The following is a 13,975-nucleotide window of genomic DNA, read 5'->3' as shown; positions in this document are numbered from 1 at the left end:
TTCTACTTCAAGATCATCATCGACATCATTGTCCTTATCATCCAATTCTAGGATTTTGCAGTCTTTGGTAGGTGGAAGGGATAAAACTTGATTTTTTTTGGCGCCCATAATATTTTTCCTAAAGCAAGTCTATGTGAATTATTTCAAGGACTAGGCTTTTTCAGGGGTAACAAACAACCTTAGTCACACATTTCCCGATGATGAAAAATTACTTTACGTTTCTTTGAAGTACTTTCAGCGACTGTTGAAAAAAAAACTCTATCCCTTTACTAACTTACCTTTCCCCAAAATTGAAGAGGCCGTGTCACCGCCTGAGAAGGTATGCAAAAGCGTATGTCGTTGAACAGCCACGAACGAACTGTCCCTGCAGAATAATCGTTAAATACATGCCTTGAAATTATGTTTTATGCAATTTAAGGATAGGGTTTAAGGATTTAAGGGTATGAATTTTGGGCAATATGCACGAATAGCTATCTACTGGCACTTGATTGACTAAAAATGTAAAGGATATATAGGTACATTTACGAGCCACAAAAACAGCCTAACTTGACTTTTTCAGCACCTTGACACGAAATTCCCGCCGAAAAAGCGAAAAGTCGCATTTTCTCAAAATCGGCCAAACAACAGATTTCGCGGTTTGTTGTTTCTCAATCAGTAGGCCTTCTAGTTGACATTTCCGCAAAAAAATGGCGGGTGGTATGTTGACCGCATTAAAAGTGTTTAAAACGTACCGTTGTTAATTTTGGTCACGTCAAACAAAATTTGTACCTTCTGGTTCATTTATCCTTTCCCAAAATTTGAGGCATGTGGGGTACGGGAGTTTCGTCTAGCCGGCAGCTCAGTCCTAGCTCCTGACAAGTCTAGTTCTTTGACCCACAACGCTTCACCTGTTTCAGTATATCTCACGTTAAAAGTACAGGTCTTAATCCCTCAGCGAGACAAACATTTTAGCTATGAACTGTCACTCGTGAAAGGTCCTTTAGTCATTCTTTCTTCTTCTTCTTCTCTTTTTTTTAAATTTCCCATTTATATATTTCAATTTTAGGTCTCTCAGGCCCAATTGGTTATCCCGGTGCGCCAGGGATGGAGGGCAAACCAGGGCCATCCGGTGATGATGGTTTATCATTTGATGGTGAGCCAGGACTAAGAGGAGAACCTGGAACTCCAGGAGCTCATGGCCGCTGGGGAATACCCGGTGGTAAGGTAAGTTAATTATTATACCTTTACTTCCTATCATCTTAAAGTTTTCAAAATGCATATACAAGTTAGTAAGTCATATCCGTAGACTCCGCACATAGGAAGGCGTCACACACGGCAGCTTTAATATTGGTATAAGTATCTACGAGGCAAGAGACACCGACGATTCTAAGCTACCTTTCCGCTCTCATCATTATTGAAGATATTTCTGTATTGTCTAAACCGGATTTCATTTAATTAGCACATGCCTGGTTATTAATGAAAGTAAACAAGAACAAGAATTACATCTGACGCCTTTATTCACATCTAGAAATAGATATTAGAGGAGGGAAAGGATAGCGCTAGTGCTGCACTCTATTAACGATTTTTAGACTCAACACACCTCCTTAAATTTATCAACTTCGTCACAACAAAAATTTTAGACGCCTAGAGGAAAAATAGGTATCTGAAATAAACATGACTTGAATATACACCTTTTGGGCCTAATTGATACATCGATTTCAATTTTTAACCTATTGAAGACATTATACTGTATGTAATGAAAAAGATATTCGATTTGAGTTTAAGCGCAAACAGAGAAAATTAAGGAATGACAAAAAGATTAACATGAGTTTGAATTCTGAACAAGGAAAATGTGCAAGTAGCATCATTACCCCTCCTTACATTCGACTTTATCAAGAAAGCGACTTTAATTTGAGACAGACTTTCCATTATAATAAATTTAATTCATTCTGCAGTTTTTCAAAGTGTGCTTCAACTATAACACTAACAGTTTTTGTAAGCGAGTCAGCTAAATTTTCTTTAGAGGCAGTATTTTTATTAGCTACTACGCCTTTTTCGTAATATTTAATGACAAAGTTATATCGAATTTCAATACTTTTCGAATTCTTCCTTAGTGACAGGGATGTATAAAAATTGAAAAATTAGTAAAAATTATGCTTTCAGCAGATAAATGATGTATAACTTTAAAATAAAATATAAAAATAACGTTATCTTGTGTTTTACCGTATACCGGCACAAATTTTACAATTTTGTGCCTTTAGTTGAGTAAAGAAAACCTGCAGAAACTCTCGACTTTTTTAATTCTTGCACTAAACTATACGTCTCAATTGGTGCAAATAAATTAAAACTGTATTATATGTATTAGCGCGCGTATTGTTTGAAAAACAAGCCTGATAACTTAGTCTACGGTTTGGACGAGAACATTTAACTCCCGATGATAACAGTGAAAAAAAAAATCTACGGAGAAAGAAGATTGACATTAATAAAAGTCGACATTCCAAGTGTATTAAGACTTCAAAACAGAAGCCGTGCTTTTAAAATACCCAGCTTCATTTTTTGAGAAGTCGAGGCTCCGAGAGCAAAACTTATTTGATTCTACTCAAGTGCCCTACTTAAGCTATTTTCTATTAGCTTTGTTTAAAGTTTAACTAATTCAGAGTTGTTTTCTGTTAACAATTAATATTTTCTATGCATCAAACAAATCGTTTTAACTTTTTAAAGAAGGCTTACTTCAAAACAGAAATTTAATTTCAATTTAAGGCAAACCTTCAGTGATGCGCAGTGAGAAATTTTTCCGCGCAAGGGACTCTTGTCACCGCTGTGTTTTGATATTTTGGTTCACGGTATTAGAGTTGGTAAAGCTCCACGTGAGTTCTTCAACTTACGAAAATTAAAGGAATTTCTTTTGAAATCGAAGACTCATGAGTTTTAGCCATAACACTCAATCTTCTACCCGATGACACTAAAATGGGCTTGAAAAGTAATATCTGAGGCTCTGTAACTTGCAGAGCCAGATTTAGGTTTTTGCCACCTAATGCAAAAAAAGAAATTACCCCCCCCCCCCTCCCCCCGTATATGACGTACTGTGATCCGATATCTAGGGATTTTTTTGATGAGATAAAAGTAAGTAAAAATCGACTCTTTTACCTAGAGTCCCTTTATACCCAGAGTTACGACAACTCACTTTTGGTTGGGCCAGGATTGGGCTGAAAGTGGCCTAAAAAAAAATCCAATTCTGATTGGTTCTCGCTCATGGAGGCCGAAACTAGTGCACCAAGATGGCGGTACCTCGTATGTGAACAAGAATAATGAAAATATTACCTAATTGTGGTTTATCAAGAGTAAATTGTTATTGCCATCGGTCCAAAATGAAAATAGATTAAGAAATTATTCACAAACCAATCTCATTTTCTTTTTAATTGATCAATTTGTTGATGTTGTTGTTTCTGCGTGACAGACATCTCAGGATTCCTGATCCTTATCCCCCAATATCGTTCGTTTGAGTGCACTAGTTTCGGCCTCCATGGCCAGCCAAGGTCGGCTGCCAGTCAGCTGATAATCGAGTTGTCGTTACTCTGGGTATAAAGGGACTCTACTTTTACCCTCAATTTTACCTTCGACTCAAGAGCAAGTATTTTTCATCTATATTTTGTAGGCCTTATTGGCAACACTATTTTTCCCCGATAGTAGACTGGAACATTATAACGATAGCGTCACTCGATATAGGTACTATAAAAATAAATAAAAGTCCGCAACTAATATTCTTTCATTTTAATGGTCTGTTCAACGCTTTCATAGGGCGGCAAAATTCAAACAAGCCAGTCAGATTTAAATATTGCAAATCGGCACATCGAATGAGGTCATTATTCTACGTTGAAAATGACTGTTTTTTGCAATATCTAGGGACTTTTTGGGGATGTTTGAGCAAATCGGGGGATTCAGGGATATTTTTAGCGAAATTTTGGGATTTATTTCTTCCCGGCTGGGGATTTTATATTGGATCAATAATATAATATCTTTATCTTGATCAATTTAATTTCCTATAGACTCACGCGATGCCGATGCGCACGAAACATAAGTTTCGGAAACACGACAAAAGCGCAATCCGAAGGATGCGTTTCTGTGCAGGAAAGCGTTGTAAACAAACATTTAAGGAGGGGGAAATAATTCTTCAAGGAACGAGGATTTTGATACGTAAAAGGAGAACATGAAACATAAACTCCTTTTTTTCTATTAAAGCAAACTAAAAATTCCGAAATTCGCCGCCTCCTAAAATTTGCCGCCCGGTGGCATGGCACCATGGGCCCCCCATAAATCCGGCTCTGGTAACTTGATCCCAGAAATAAGAGGCGTTCAGCAAAATTACCTTGACGCGACCAATCACGATTGATCTCTCTCAGCAGTTGCAGATGTCTCTCTATCATCGTTCTTGAACTTACCTATAGGCATCCCATAAGAGAAACTGTGATCAAGATTTAGCCTCTATTATTGAACTTTCAAAGCTCGCATTTGGTCTTAAAAGTTGTAGACATATGCTGCCAGAACTTATGAGTCTTAGAATTCAATCAACCTGGTGATATCAAAAGAATAAATCATTTTTGAGCCGGATTTTAGCAGTGCGACGCGGTAAGTAAATGTTTTCAGATTCGAACTACAGCTGAACTGAATCTACCTCACTGAAGATCTTTAGCAAGGACCCTGACGTAGAGAGGGTAAATGTATTTTTTTATTTTAATATTGTTTTACCAATCCATCAAAATGATTCGCAGTTGGCTTATCTTTCGCAAGTCTGCATTTATCGGAGATTTGAGGGATAGGGATTTACCAATTTAAAAAAAAAAACTATACACATTAAACATTACCAATTAATTTTTTAACTACTGTTTTTATGTGTGATGCTTTAGAGGCAACAAAAGTCACTAACACACAACATGTAATTGCGGTGATAAAAGCCCTTACTAGCTTTTTAAAAGCAGCATATCGACGGTGAAAGTCAGCAATCACATAACTCGGTTTGCGACGTCGCAGACTTCCTGTCATACTTTATTTTTTAGATGGAAAACTACTCAACGACAATTCTTTAAAACTGTCATGATTTTTCTTCTCAATGCGAAGAAAATTCTGCAAAAACTTCAAGAAAAAATATCAATTTGTTCTCCTTTAAAAAAATGACGTAGAGGCGGAGATTTTCAGACACCGCAAACGAGTTATGTGATTGCCGACTTTCACCGTCGATATAGAAAAAAAGAAAGATCAAAGTTCAAAGGAAGACTCATCCAGCTTCATGCTGAAGGCCAGTCCCATCCCCACACCCCTTTGGAAAGGCGCCTTGAACTCTCACTACTGGCCCCTGGCTTTCAAGGGATGATATTATCATTTCTTCTTCGCAATGTTATCTATTACACCGACCACGACAGTTAATCACCGAGATATTTCTAGCCTACTCTCCAATTTTCGGTAAAGGGGGCAACTAATTTAATCAGATTTGATGTGCAGTCCTAGTCTCCGGGCAATCGTGATTCGACGCACATTGCAATGAGAAGAAATGAAGGAAAAACAACACGCGGGCGGAGAGGGTAGGTGCTATACCAGTGAGGGAAGAGCTTTCTTTACGAAGATTCCGTGCCTCGACCATCTTACGTGGTCACCAAAGCAATGTATGACGAGTACAGGAAACTATTTTTCGCAGTAACAATAACACCGCTTGTTGTACATAAACTATACATGGATACTCGCCATTAATCATATACGCATCATCTTTATCATGGATAATATCTCAAGTATATCATAGGTGATGTTACAACTGAAATAGTAAGTTTTTAAATCTGGCAAAGTGATTTCTCTGTCTGATGTCATCGTATGCGCTCTTTTGCTGTGTAACTACAGGGACTTCCGGGAGATTTCGGTTTACCAGGTGTGAAAGGATTCATGGGAGAAGAGGGACCGAAAGGCTTTGCGGGAGAACCAGGTAGAAGCGGATTGATTGGTCTAGACGGGATGAGAGGACGAACAGGCCCACCCGGTCCACGTGGACCAAATGGTGAAACAGGAATGGAAGGAGATCCTGGTGAAATTGGAAGACCAGGTTCGTACGCTAATTTGAATAGGTGCGTCCATCAGTTTTGCAAAAGCCTCATATATGGCACAAATCGATAGAAATGACAGTGTTGGTAAAATACCCTGTTGAAAAAATGCCCCAATTTGAAAGCTTAAGGACTTCTAACTAATGTGCTCTGAAAGAAACCGTATATAGGGTGTCCCAAAAGTCCCTTCCGCCCCCTCAAAAATTTTATTTAATTAATTAATATTTTGGAACGAAACTTTGGGGATGCTCATCGATCAATGTTAGCTACTTTTGAGGCCCACCAAAATTTTTGCCCCCCCCCCCCCCCCATCGGGAGGGGCTGCCGTCCCCAACTTGTTTTTCAAATATCAACCCCCTCTTGTGAGACATTAATCGATATAGGATAAGAAAAGACAATTTTTGGCGCAAACTGCAAGAAAAATCTTAATTTTTGACAAAATAGCGGCCGGTCAAACTTCAAATTGATGGAAATTTGACATATCCGTTTTTGATGACGGATTGGTACGAAAACTGGTATCCGGTAGTTTTTTGGGACAAGAAAACCGATTCTAGCATTGGTTCTGGAAACTTCTGTCCTTCTCAAAATGACGGCCTGCAAGAGGGAATATTTAGGCTGTTTATCACAGAATTTGCATGAAACTTGGTATTCGGGGGTATTTCGGCATGAGAAAAACGAATTTTTCATTGAATGTTTGAAATTCGGTATAACTTCAAAATGGCTACGAAAAAATTGCCGAAACTTGGTATTACGGACATTTAAGGTTGAATTCGCATGAAACTCGGCCGCCATTTTGAAAGTATTTAACATTTCAAAAATGTGAAGCAAGAGAGTCATTTTCCTCGAACCAGGAACCAACAGGAGCCTGAGTTACATGCGAAATCTACCGTAAATGTTCATAATATCAAGTTTCCAGTGGCGTGGCTTGAATGATCGATTATCGATATTTCTCCATGTGAAGCTGCAGTAAAGACTCGATTATCAAGGTGTCCGCAGTGAACACCTTGATAATCGATTATTTTCAATAGATTTGGCAAATCAATCGAAATGTCGCAAAGAACGCCACGCCACTGCAAGTTTCCGCAATTTTTTCGGCGCCATTTTGAAAATTCAGAATTCCAAAAATCCAATGAAAGATTCGTTTTTCTCATGCCAAAACACCTGCGATTACCAAGTTTCATGCAAATCCACCGATAAACAGCCTAAATATTCTCTTGCCGCTCTAGGTCGCCATTTTGACAGCTGCCATTTTGAGAAGGACAGAACTATCCGGAAAACTAATGCCAAAATCATTTTTCTCGCGCGTCCCGAAAAACTACCGGATACCAGTTTTCGTCCCAATCCGTCATCAAAAACGGAGATGTCAAATTTCCGTTAATTTGAATTTTGGCCGGCCGCCATTTTGTCAAAAATTAAGATTTTGACTTGCGGTTTGCGGTTTGGGGCAAAAATCGTCTTTTCTTAACCTCTATCGATTAATGTGGTACAAAGGGGGGGCTGCCATTTGTTCAAAAAAAGTTGGGGATGGTACCCCCTCCCCACGGGGGCCCGAAAATTTTGAGGGGCCCCAAAAGTAGCTAACATGGAACTATGAACACCTTCTGAGTTTCGTTTAAAAGTAAGAATTAGGTAAAATTTTAGAGGGGGTAGAGGGGACTTTTTGGACACCCTGTATGTTTCTCTGTATGTATGCTTCTCTGTATGTAAGTATCTCGTACAGCGTGTCCCAGACCACTCTTACCATGCCTTTTTCTCGGTTCATTTAGGTCGTACGAAAAAGGGAACCGCGGGGTTGTATAGGGAATCGACCCCCCGGAATCCGAATTTCACGGTCCCGCACCCCCCCCCCCCCCACCCCGCAACTCTTGGGGGATAAAGGGGAGGACACGACCTCAAAAGACGAGGTTCCTGATAGAATTGCGATTCGATTGCATTAAAATCGAAAAATACGAAAAATTCCACGTGAAATTGACCCCTAAAAATCCAAAATCGAACCACTTTACGCCCAAAAAAGATCCCTTAAAGAGGGGGACAGTGGAGTGGCCCCTTCCTTAATATCTCTTTGGTCGCAAAATTGACGTAGATTCTCCAAAAAATGTGGCTTCCCAGGTAATCGACCCCAAGGAATCTGATTTTCATGGTCCCGAAGCCCCCTAGTCTCCCTTGGGGGGGGGGGGGGGTAAATGGAGGAGGCACCATTTCAAAAATCGGGGGAAATGGTACCCCCCTTTTTATTCCCCAAGGAAGGCTACGGGGGCTGCGGGACCACGAAAATCGGATTTCTTGGGGTCTATTACTTGGAAAGCTATCCTTTTCAAGAAAATTTATGTCAATTTTTGACCAAAGGGAATTTATGGAGGGGCCCGCTGGCTGTCCCTCTCTTTAAGGGATCATTTTTAGGCGTATGGTTCGATTTTGGATTTTTAGGGGTCAATTTCACGTGGAATTTGTCGTACTTTATGATTTTAATGCAATCGAATTGCAATTCTATCGGGGACCTCGACTTTTTGGGTCGTGACCTCCCCTTTAGCCCCCAAGGGTGCCTGGAGTGTTTCGGGATCATGAAATTCGGATTCCTTGGGGTAAATTCATCATTCCACCCCGCGGTCTCCAACGTCGTACAACCTTAATCAACCGAGAAAAAGGCCTGGTACGGGTGGCGTGGAGTACCCTGTATAATAGAACGAGTACCTAACCCAACAGACACGAATTGCGTCTTAACCGCCCGCTACATCTCATACCCACGTTACATTTCATTGACAGAGCACCAATATGGACCGACTTCATGGTAGGTGTTATATCAGTTTCGCAGATCGTCAAGTCCATGCTCCAGGTCAGAGAGAAATAAAAGAGAGTTGTGTGAAATTCTAGTTTCAATGCTCTTTTTTCAAGCCCTCAAGGATGTTCAAACTTCTAGAATCTTCAATTATATTTTTCAAAAATTAATAGTTTCGATGTACTTTTTTAATAACCTGTCCTCATATCCAATGTGTGTTAAATGTCTGAAAAGTTAGTGTTTTTCAAAACCTATGTGTGTGTCCTCTCCATGTTTGAAGGTCCTCCTGGTGATACAGGACACGTAGGTGCAGGCGGGCCTCCCGGACCAATGGGCCCTAAAGGAACGCAGGGAGAAAGAGGCGTTCCGGGCTTCGCTCCCGCCGTGAAAGGAGAAATTGGTGAGCCAGGGCATGTTGGATTAAAAGGGCAACCTGGCTTCCCTGGTCTTCCAGGACTTCCCGGCCTAATTGGTCCTAAGGTATATTCTTCAGTTTTGGAAAAAATTATCCGAAACAAACAATTTTATGAAATGGTTTCCTTTTGAGACTTAAGCTGTAGAGCCAATCTTTTACTGATAAGCTTGTTTGGGCTCATTTTATATATATATTCAACTCCCTGTTAAAAATGATCAATAGACAGTGTATCAGTTCGTCTACGGTGTTTTGGTGCGGAGCATCCGTAGACATCAATAAAGATCGGGTCGGTTGATATCATCAACTGATCCGAACTGATAAGTGGTAGCAGTTAGAAGAATCAACGGATCTGAAATAATACTTGGTATCGGCTGGTACCATACATCAACGAATACCATATATCAGCAACTTAGCAAATTTCAACTGATACCTATTGAGGCTCAACACATACCCACTTACTATTGAGTATAATCTAAGTAGTATCAGTGCAACCTCTACTGATAAGACCGTACAACAAATTTCGGGTTTTGGTTTTGTCCTTCGAACCAAACCAATTTTTTTCGATGGGTTCTAAAGAAGTCCGAAAATGCCCATATTGACTTCAGGAAAATTTTCTGGTGCTCAGGGCGCCGCTATTTTGAATTTCCCAAAATTGAGGAAACCCACGATCAGATTTTTGCAAATATCTCCTCAACGGTTAATTCTACGAAAAAAACAAAAAACCAATCAGGCCACCAAAGTGAAAAAAGGCCCAAAATTATAGATCTCTCGACGTGACCTCAACTTAATATTCCAATGCCGACTGCCATGAGCTGAACACTAGTGAACACTCTCCCCCTCAGTTTTGTACTATTGCTTTTTGACTTTAATTGAAAATTTTTAAACTTTTTGGCTTTGTTTTCCCCCAAAATAATGTGAATCCAGCACTGTATTACCACCTTGTTACACAATTTGCGCCACGTTTCTGGGTTTTATTTCTTTCTTTTTCTTGATTGAGAGGGAAATTGTCGACAAAATCACATTTTGAAGGCGGCTCTAATAAACCGCTGTTTCACAGGATTAAATCAAGCTTTGAAACTATAGACATATGTTCTCTGGAAGTACCTAAATTTTACGGTCTTTACAATTAGTTAAATAGTTTTTTCTCAGATACTTGTGGCTATTGATGTGAACCAATGTTTATCCCAAAATCAGCAAAAATGCGCCTTTTTTAAGAAAACGTTAATTTTACGACCAACAAATGAAGCTAGAAAAAACAGAGGAGGATTATTTCGGTAGGAAACTGTACGTTCTTTATGCTGTTTTTTTGTTTTTTTCGTAGAATTAACCGTTCAGGAGATATTTGCAAAAATCTGATCTTGGGTTTCCTCAATTTTGGAAAATTCAAAATGGCGGCGCCCTGAGCACCAGACAATTTTCCTCAAGTCAATATGGGCATTTTCGGACTTTTTTAGCACCCATCGAAAAAAATTGGTTCGGTTCGAAGGAGAACCCATGTTGAGCGGTGTAAACATCAAATATCTGTAGAATTTCAACCAGTATCAGTTGGAATCGATTGCTATTGGTTGATTAATATCAGTTAATATCTGCTCATTTTCTCTATTGATCTCAACTGATCATTTCAAACAGGGAAATCATACATATTTTAGAATATTCCTCAACATGCATGAGTGAATGGCTTATTTGATTGAGATGAGAACTTATCATTTCAGGCATCTAAATTCTTTGTCTCGATTTTTTCTTTTCTTTAGATTTCTTGCTTTAGTCTTGGATTTTCTCGATTTGAAGTTTAATTTATATCAGCAGTTTGAGCCGAAACGAGTAAATTGTGTGAATGGTGAATGAAAAAGATGCACCTTTGTCTCGTGCATATCGAGCGAAGTGCAAAACCACATAATATCTCTAATTGCAACGTTGCAGACTTCCTGTCATACTTAATTTTCCTAAAGTAGTCAATATATGTAAATTCTTGAAAATTTTCTTGATTTGTTCTCTGTTTGCAGACTATTCTGTCTAAACTCCTAGCTTTGAAGTTGACTTGTTTCGCTCCCCAAAAAAAAAAAAAAAAAAACTATTGGATAACCGCAATGGAGATGTGTGGTTTGACCTTTTGGTTATCGATTTTCTAGCATCCTTATCCTCTTTCATTCGGCTCAGAAAAACTTTAGACCCTCAGGAAGAGGCGAAAATATTAGTGCTCTTACCTACAGGTTTCCGGAACTTGCCAATTAAGTACATTTTCTCAGATGAAATTCGGCGGTATAATCTATGATGACATTGATTCCCCTTAAAACGAATACCTGTGCTCCAAAAAGGCTCTCATAGTTTAGGCCGTAATGAAGGGGTCGCATGCACAATGGAAGCCAACCTTTAAATTTTGTCAAACAATCCATGCGCAGGCAGGTAGAAAGCAAATTGCACATGGTAGGATTGTCATGGCTGCAGTGTCTGAGTCTCCGCACAAAGTGGCAAATGTATTTGCTTAGGTAGGTATCCGGCCCCCCTACCACCGGGGGTCTAGAGGGTATGGATACCCCCCAGTGCAGAGGGGGGTTCGGGGAAGTTTTGAAATTTTAAAATATTTGAACACAGTTTAAGGCTTCCTTGACGGAGATTTTCCATCAATTTCTGCAGAATAAATAAAGGCAAATTTTCCTTTCAGCACACAATACTTTCGCATTTTTGCATTCAAAACAATTGGAAATTGTTGAAATTGTATTTCTATTTGGACGCATTTTGAGACTTGGATGATGAAAATTTTAGAAAATACTAACTGAATGAACACTGTGTTTTCATTTAAAATTCTACATTAAGGGAAATAATCATCCTCTCGGCGAGGGTTTTTTTCCCTCCGTCCAGAATCTCAGATGATACTATTTTCAATTCCAGGGGGGGCAGGCCCCCTTTTTTAAGCCCATGCCTAGTAAACTTTCATAGGACATGTAGGCTCATTAAGTGTGTCTAAATTCTTTATGTTGGTACGATTACTCATAAAATCTTTCTTTTCAGGGCATGAGAGGTGATTATGGGCTACAAGGAGAGGCAGGAGAGCCTGGACCTCCAGGTTCAATTGGGCTCATTGGAGATAATGGTCCTCCCGGAGAACCTGGTAAGTTTTGATTTTATCATAAAAAAACTATCTCCTATTCCTACGGTTTGCTGCGAGTGCATGAGGTTAAGCGAAAAAATATCTATACTATAAGCTCCAAGACCTCCTAATTTTGCGAAACTGGTAACGCTTAGTTCCAGCGTTCTACCGGGCCGATTTTCATGATTTTTGCTGCTACCGACGGGCAATTGTCTCTAGATAAGCCAACTCTTTTCAGATTTTCAAAATATGGCCCAGGTTTTTTTATATTACGTGATAAAGTTGCGAATTCTCCCATTTAAACAATGTAAATTTATACTTTTTGTCATAGTTCGTTTGAGCGTTCTACTGGGCCGATTTCCGTGATTTTTGCGTAAATCGACAGGTAATAAGCCCTAGATGAGCCCGCTGCAATCAGATTTTGGAAAAAGGACCCAGGTTCTTTTAAAATCACGTTATAAAAGTGAGTGAGTTTACAGAATGCTCCGGTACTGCTACCGCTATGCGCGGGAGGATGCGCAGTGGTCGAGGAGGTTGCGCAGTAGCTGTGTAGCCTGCCCATCAGCTCTACACTTATCTACACAAGATTCGCACCGAAGATTTCACGTCGAGCGGTGGCCGAGTCGTCTCGGACGTCAAATGCGTCCATTTAGAACTCGGTGTGGGTTCGAGTCCCGACTCATAAATTCTTAGTTATTACCTGACCATCACTGTTCATTGTTTTACTGCAATATTTCATCAAGCATAGTCATTCCAAAACGCGTCCTTTTAATTTTAAAGTAATTTTAAGTAAAGTTTAAAATTAAAGTATACCTCATATCGTAATTTTTTACGGGAAAAACGAAACTAACACTGATTGGAGGGTAAAAATAGGGCCGCGAAGCGGCCCATTGATGGCGCGGAGCGCCTTCAGGGGGTTGGGCCGCGTAGTGGCCAGGGGGCGTAGCCCCCTAGTACCTCCAATATTGTTCCGACAAGCACAAACTGACTTTGCCAAAAGTTGAACGATATTTGCAGGAAATACCTACTGACGGTTCAACAACTGAAGGATATAGAGTCGAGAAAGAGATACCGCGGCAGAATATCTCACTTTAGCATTTGATTTATTCGATCATTTTAATTCTACCGGTGACATTGGTGACGATTGACAGACATTTTCAGAAAAATAACAATCGCTGACGAAGAGACATGGAATGTTTTCAGGATTCCCGGGTATTGGAGCTGAACGAGGAGAACCAGGGCGAGATGGTATGGATGGGAGACCTGGACGACCTGGAAGACCAGGACAAAAAGGAGCGCCTGGAGAATATGGGCCAGATGGGGACCCTGGTCCTCAAGGACCCAGAGGCTATTCTCTTAAAGGCGTCAAAGGAAGACCAGGAGCTCCAGGTAAGAATCTCTCCGCCTCATGTTTGCCTCTCGCTTTTACCATCCTTCTCAGATCTAAAACCGAAGTTGCATTTTTAATAGAGATTTTGCATAGTATTAGAATAGGAAATACTGCAACTTTTGTGCTACAACTTTTTGCGATAGTATTTTAAGTTTTTTTTTTCAAAATTTGATATGATCTTATTTCTTCATTGACAAAAAAATGTATTTTATTGCAGAAAAAGTGCACTTTATAGGGCCTCAAA

General features: G+C 39.7%; 1 protein-coding gene across 1 annotated transcript in view; it reads left to right on the top strand.

The window, feature by feature from the left end:
- The window catches only part of vkg (Collagen alpha-1(IV) chain viking), a 216,624-nt gene that overhangs the window by 158,576 nt on the left and 44,073 nt on the right, over nucleotides 1-13,975 (top strand). Inside the window, exons 21-25 of the mRNA XM_072296889.1 lie at nucleotides 1,046-1,203; nucleotides 5,866-6,064; nucleotides 9,119-9,318; nucleotides 12,263-12,362; nucleotides 13,545-13,730. Coding sequence (XP_072152990.1) covers nucleotides 1,046-1,203; nucleotides 5,866-6,064; nucleotides 9,119-9,318; nucleotides 12,263-12,362; nucleotides 13,545-13,730 — 843 coding nt within the window. The remainder of the gene's footprint in view (nucleotides 1-1,045; nucleotides 1,204-5,865; nucleotides 6,065-9,118; nucleotides 9,319-12,262; nucleotides 12,363-13,544; nucleotides 13,731-13,975) is intronic.

This window comes from Bemisia tabaci, chromosome 1 (assembly GCF_918797505.1).
Source record: "Bemisia tabaci chromosome 1, PGI_BMITA_v3".
NCBI classification, from domain to species: Eukaryota; Metazoa; Arthropoda; class Insecta; order Hemiptera; family Aleyrodidae; genus Bemisia; species Bemisia tabaci.
The sequence above is the reverse complement of the archived record's forward strand: the minus strand, read 5'-3'. Positions and strand labels throughout refer to the sequence as shown.